The 5,869-nt window shown below is 60.8% G+C and overlaps 1 protein-coding gene across 1 annotated transcript; it reads right to left on the bottom strand.

Annotated features, from left to right (window-relative positions):
- Window positions 1-186: 186 nt before the first annotated feature.
- Window positions 187-3,647, bottom strand: LOC104079202 (sestrin-3-like; the record flags this gene model as incomplete). Its single annotated transcript, XM_009581150.1, has 8 exons — window positions 187-473; window positions 1,038-1,182; window positions 1,500-1,690; window positions 2,119-2,237; window positions 2,501-2,612; window positions 2,697-2,933; window positions 3,047-3,229; window positions 3,444-3,647. Coding segments are annotated over 8 exons (1,281 nt in total), but the record flags the coding sequence as incomplete, so codon positions are not given.
- Between the last annotated feature and the right edge of the window lie 2,222 nt (window positions 3,648-5,869).

The raw sequence follows: 5,869 nt of genomic DNA, 5'->3' as shown, positions 1-5,869 counted from the left end.
GCAAGCAGGGCAAGCCTGTGGCCGAGGCTCCCACAGCGCCCAGGCGAGGAGCTTCTGCTCGCACAGGAGCATCCATCTAAACAGGCCCCAGTCCCCTCCCGCCTTCCTCTCCCCCCATGTCTTTGGCAGTCCTCCTTGGACATAGCCAAGTCTCCAGCATCACAACGACATCTCAGCAGCACGGACTTGCCTCACAGTTTGGTAATTGCACATAATGGGGCCACTCAGCGAGCCCCACAAGAGGTGGGGGAAAAAAAGGAACAAGACAGTCAAGTAAACTAAATTGAGTAATCCCTTGCCATCTGTCCCAGCATGGCTGGTCACGCACAAGTCCAGGGAGAGAGGATGCTGCCTGGCCCTGCCGCAGCGCAGTTCCCCACAGTCTAGGAGATCATGTACTGGGTGATGGCCTGCAATGCATACAGCAGCTCTGCCTGCATTCGGGCTTCCAGGATGAGCAGGTTCACGTGGACCTAAGGGAGAAGCAAGAGAGGGTCAGGCAGGCGCAGTGTGCTGCGGGCAGCAGTGCAAGCAAGCACCTACCCGGGCTAGTGAGTCTTTTGGCATGGGACATAATGCCACCAATTTTTCCAGCACGGGCAGCTGCCCTTTCCCCCTCCTCCCAGTCCTGCAGGCTGTGGCTCCCTCCCAGAGCCGCATGCTGGGGCGCCCCTGGCACACTTGGCACCAGCATGCCGGGCTGGCACCAGCACAGTCCCTGCTGCCCACAGCAGCCACTCCTGCGAGTTACGGCTAGACCAAGAGCTCGCCTGGAGGCACTTACCAATGGGGTAATGGCCTTGGAGAATCCCATGCTGCCGGTGGCCGCTGTGTTCATCACACTGCAGTCAGCCCCATGCCACACTAAGTCCAGCTCCTTACAAACAGCCAGTTTCCATTTCCCCACCACCACCTGCCTCAGACTGGTTTGGTGGCTCAAAGGTTTCCTGTACACCCCCTGAAGCACCCCAGCCTGCAGCCTTTGCGCGCTCCTGGCCCCACCACAGCCGGTCAGAGCCAGGGGCCGGCTGTCCCACCTTTTCACTGTGCTTGAACTGCTTCCAGAACCTGTCAAACATTTCTGAGTTTGTCTTCTCTGGGTAGCAGGTTACAGTTTTAATGTAAACTTTGAGCATTCGCTCCAGGAGCTGATTCACTTCTGCGTAGTCGTAGTCATCATACCTGCGGGGAGCACAGGGGCGAGTCACAGCCAGCACTGTGTCCCTAAGGAGCACCTCGCCCATGGTCTCCCCGGGGCATGGCACAGCCGGAGGGAGACACACAGCAGCGGCCACCAGGCACTGAAGCCCCGTTCCCGAAGTGCCCTGCCCTGGCCAGAGAAGCTGAGCATCTCTTCCCTGTCTGGCCCAAAATCCAGACAGGCAGTTCACCTCCATCTCTTTTCCAAGCCCATCTGCAAGACAGCCCGAGTGCCCTACCCTCCTCCTGCCTGGGTCAGCTTGGTTTTCTCCCCTGGACCACGAGGTTGGTTTCCCTACCTAATGCCAAACATGCAGTGGATGTAGTTCCAGATGCCCCGCTTGAAGACGGAGGGTTCACAGCCCTGCCGCTTGGCCATGGCACTGCTTTGCAGACCATCCACCATCCGAAACTTCTCATCCAGGAGATGTCCAATGTCAGAGTAGAGCCGGTTGACCAGCGAGAAGCCATGGTCTTCCCAGGAGTAATCCTGTTGAGCACAGCAAGAGGCTTTCGCAACTGCAAAAAGGAGCCCAGGGCATGTTCCCAGGAAGAAGGTCTGGAGACCTTGGGACACAGAATTCAATAGGTTTGCTCTGGGGGCGGCTCTGCTACAAACCACAACATCTCTCATCAGGCAGCTTTTGAATGATTTTGACCCTTGCTTCCGTGAAGGTGATATGAAGAAATCGGCAGCCCTTGGAGACAGAAGCCACCGGTCACCTCCCTCTCCCCAACCCTAGTGGGGCAGGTCCCCTCTCAGAGCTGAGCTTCCCCACTCAGGCATTTTGCAAAAGCAGCTGCACCATATCTGGGCTGCAACGGGCACGCCCGCGACCGTCTGCTCCCCACCAGGAGCAGAGAGGAGAGGAGAGGCGGCAGCCCGGGCTCTGCCCGCCAAGAAAGCAGGAACCTCACCTGGACTCTGAATACCTGCGTCTGATCCTCGTCACGCCGGGCAAAGTCCTGGTATCCAAAGTCAGGGTCCTGCATGTAGCATGCAAGATTGGTGGCACTGGTGACTTCCCTGTCGGTATCTGTGAGAGGGAAGAGCCCCGCAGATGGGTCAGAGCGATGCTCAGCTGTCCTGTTCCCAGCCGCAGCAGGTGTCAAAAGCCAGGCCTTGCTGTGCCTCTTTGGGAAGCGCCACTGTCTTATCCCCCCACGCCGCCAGCACCCCAAGAACCCCTCTCTGAACCACATATCACAGAAAATATAAGTATAGACATGGGGGAGCAACACCCAGGTATGCCATACGAACTCCCATCCTGCACACCCACCTCTGCTCCCTGCCCCTCACCTTCCTCTCGATCCTGCTGCAGCAGCCTCATCTCCTCTCTGCCCTCAGTCTCCACGTGGATCCGCTGCATGCGTTCCCGGAGGGAATCCAGCTCCATGCAGGAGTCCAGGGACTGCACAGACACAGGCTTGGGGGTGAGGGCAGCGGTCCTGGCTGTGCTCCCCGTTCCCCCGCGGACCCACCCTCGGGGGCTCACCCGCTTGCGGTTGATGCGCAGCAGCTCCTGGCTGCAGCCGTTGCCGGCAGTGGCTTCGCAGAAGCACTGGTTCCCGGGCGACAAGGGCTTCAGCGAGCCTCGGCCCCCTGGCCCCTCGTCCTGCTCGCAGCCGCAACCAAAGACAAAGCTAGCGAGTGCGTGGCAGTGCGCCAGGAGGACAACGGCGTGCACCAGCTCTGCCAGTGACCAGCTCCATTCACTGATTTTCAGCAGCTTCTGCAGGACACAGACAGACCAGTGACGCGATGCGGGCAGGATGCTGGCACCTCCTGGGGATGCTGCTGTCCCCACCACCACCCTGGTACCTGGCTGATAGCCTCCCCCAATACCTCAATGTGCTCCTTGGTGATGAGCCATGGCCGATGTGCCAGGATCTTGTTGATCTCGTTGAGGTTGCGGAGTTTGGGGGGGATGAAGTCGAGGCCGCGCAGCCACTGGGGATCACCCCCCGCCCGCAGGAACTGCAGCACGTGCAGGTTCACCAGGTACCGGCACTGGTGCCGGGCAGCTGCCTGCAAGAGCAGCACGTCAGCATCCCCACACTGCGCCGGCAGGACAGGTGTCCTGGGACCCTGCGCCCACCTCTCACCCAACCTCGAGGACATCATGATTTTGGCCTCTGTAGAGAAGCCCACGGCACAGGCTGTCTGGTGGAAGGAGAGTGGGGAGCCTCGCGGGGCTGAGCAGAGCCCCCCATCCCCTCTGGCAGCCCCCAGTGAGGCTCACCATGATCGCGATGTAGTGCCGGCAGTCAAAGGGCAACGGGCCATCCATGTGCATCAGGTAGTGCTGCGTCTTGAGGAAGCTGTCGAGGTACTGCGGGTGGTAGCCCATCTGCTGGGTCACCGCCTCCAGCCGCCCCCGGCTCGCCAGCACCTTCACGAAGAGGAACTGGGGGCGTTCGGGGTCGCTGCCGGACATCTTCACTACCTGCGGGGAACGCGCTCTGCTTAGCTTTCGCCAGAGCAGCCCCCGCTGCAGAAGCCCACACCAGCCAAGCCCAGGCTCTGCGAACAGCTGGGATCCCCTCTCCTGGCTTGGTGCCCCCAGAGGGACACCATCAGGTCAGACGCCACTGCAGAGGGCTCGGGCTCAGGTCCAGGAGCTGGGCAGAGCACTGCTCAGTGGGGCCGCTGCTAGCGGGAAGACAGGCTGCAAGAAACACAAGCTGGTCTCTGCCTGGGAGAGGGCATTGCCTGGTGAGCGGAAGCAAAGGGCAAACTAGGAGTGATGTTTCCTTGCAGCCTTAGAGGCAAATGCAAGGCCGGAGCAGGAGAAACATGACACAGGAAAGACCTCCCAGAGCAGCCCATCAGCCTTACAGCTAGGCCCTTGCATCACCAGCACCGAGCCTTCCCGCCCAGCACTGGAACCAGGGGAGAGTTGTGGAGCCTGCTGAGCTGCTCCCAGGCTCCTGTCCTGGCAAGCCAAAGGGCATGCAATGTCCTGGCACCCGCCATGCGGTCGGGAGCACATGGAGAGGCTCAGAGGTCTCCCCACGCGCTGCCCAAGGAGACAGCATGGGAGCAGGTCCCACAGCACATGGGTGCGTGGCACAGCTGGCACTGGGTGCACCCACTGGTGAAAACATAGATGGACAGCTTGGTGAGGGGGGTCCATACATCCCCAGCAGCACCTGCCCCAGCCCTGCACCGGTGCCCCAGCCGAGCACAGCCCCGAGCCACACCACCCCAGTCCCTCCCAAGAGGATGGTGGGAGCACAGGATGGGAATGTGCAAAAGGTGCCCGGGCAGCTGCTGCACCCCAACGGCCCCATTGCCACACCTCCCATGCAACAGCGCCAAGGCACAGGCGCAGCAGGAGCTAACCCTTGTCATACAGAAAGTCACAGCTCCCACTCATGCATGGGAGCCCAGGCAGCACCCTCAGATGCAGAGGGAGTGCCTCCCCTCCCGGGCTCGAACCGAAATCTCCCCTGGGAGCAACTGGCCCCGCTGACACTGCCATCTTCCTCCCACCCATTTCTCTGGTGCAGTCACCCAAAGGCTGGTGACTGGGGCACAGCAACCACAGTGGCATCTCTGCAAACCAGACCCTGCTGCACCATGACCCTGGGTTGTCACTGCTGGCCAGGATACACACACACAGCCCTCAGAGCCTCGACAAGGAACCCTGATGCCCCATGCACCTCGCCTTGCCAGCAGCTATCTTGCCAATCAGAGAGCTACATTGGGCCTTAATTTCTGCAGCAGCTCGGCGTGCTGCCACGAGGTGACCCAGAGGGACAGGGCAGCACTGGCAGGGACAGCGAAGCCACAAGGCACGGAGCAGAGCACCCTGGGGTGAGGGGGAGGCAGAGCGGGGCTGAGCCCCGCAGGAGCACAGAGCAGTCGCACCCACACAGGCAGCACAGGAAGCAGCTCTGGCTATTTTCTACTGTCCTGCACTGACAAACTCACTATCACTCAGGTGTCAAGAGATTTACTTGATGCCATTTGGAGCTTCCTCGTCGCTTCCTCTGGCCAAAGGGGTCCAAAAAAACCCAAACCCCAAATTAAAATGGGGAGGGATGAAGTGCACCAGCTTCTCAGTCCCACAGGAAAAGGTGCAAACCAGAAGTGACCTGCGAAAGTCCCCTGCAAAGTCCCTCTGCTTGGGGAAATGAGCTGCCCTGAGGACGCCCATGGGGCTACAGCCACTGGTCTTCTGGTGGGCAAAGGTGGAGGTGTTGGGGGCCCTTCCCCTCCCCCCTGGGGGAAGGTTTTCCCCAGCGAGGAGCCATGTGACCAGCCTGCAGCTCAGCCTCCAGGGCTGCCAGCTCTTCTCGCTCTGCTTGTCCAGGTGATGATGGACCGAGGGACCAGGCAGACATGGATTGGAAGGGGAGGGTGAAGGAAGGGGAGGGTGAAGGAAGGGGAGGGTGAAGGAAGGGGAGGGTGAAGGAAGGTGCAGGGCAGGCCAGGGGAGGGTGAAGGAAGGGGAGGGTGAAGGAAGGGGAGGGTGAAGGAAGGGGAGGGTGAAGGAAGGGCTTCTCACACCCCCCCGCCGCCAGCTCCCTCCCCCCCCCCGGCCATAACCCTCCTCTTTCTCTGCGCCCACTCGCAGCCCTGGGCGGTGGGAGCATCGCCCCCCTCCCTCGGGGGGGCTTTCGTATGTTCAAGTTCCCTGAACCCCAATAGGCACCCCAACCC

Source organism: Fulmarus glacialis, unplaced genomic scaffold (assembly GCF_000690835.1).
Source record: "Fulmarus glacialis isolate BGI_N327 unplaced genomic scaffold, ASM69083v1 scaffold20807, whole genome shotgun sequence".
Lineage (NCBI taxonomy): Eukaryota > Metazoa > Chordata > Aves > Procellariiformes > Procellariidae > Fulmarus > Fulmarus glacialis.
Note: the sequence above shows the minus strand (reverse complement) of the source record. Positions and strands in the feature narration are given on the sequence as shown.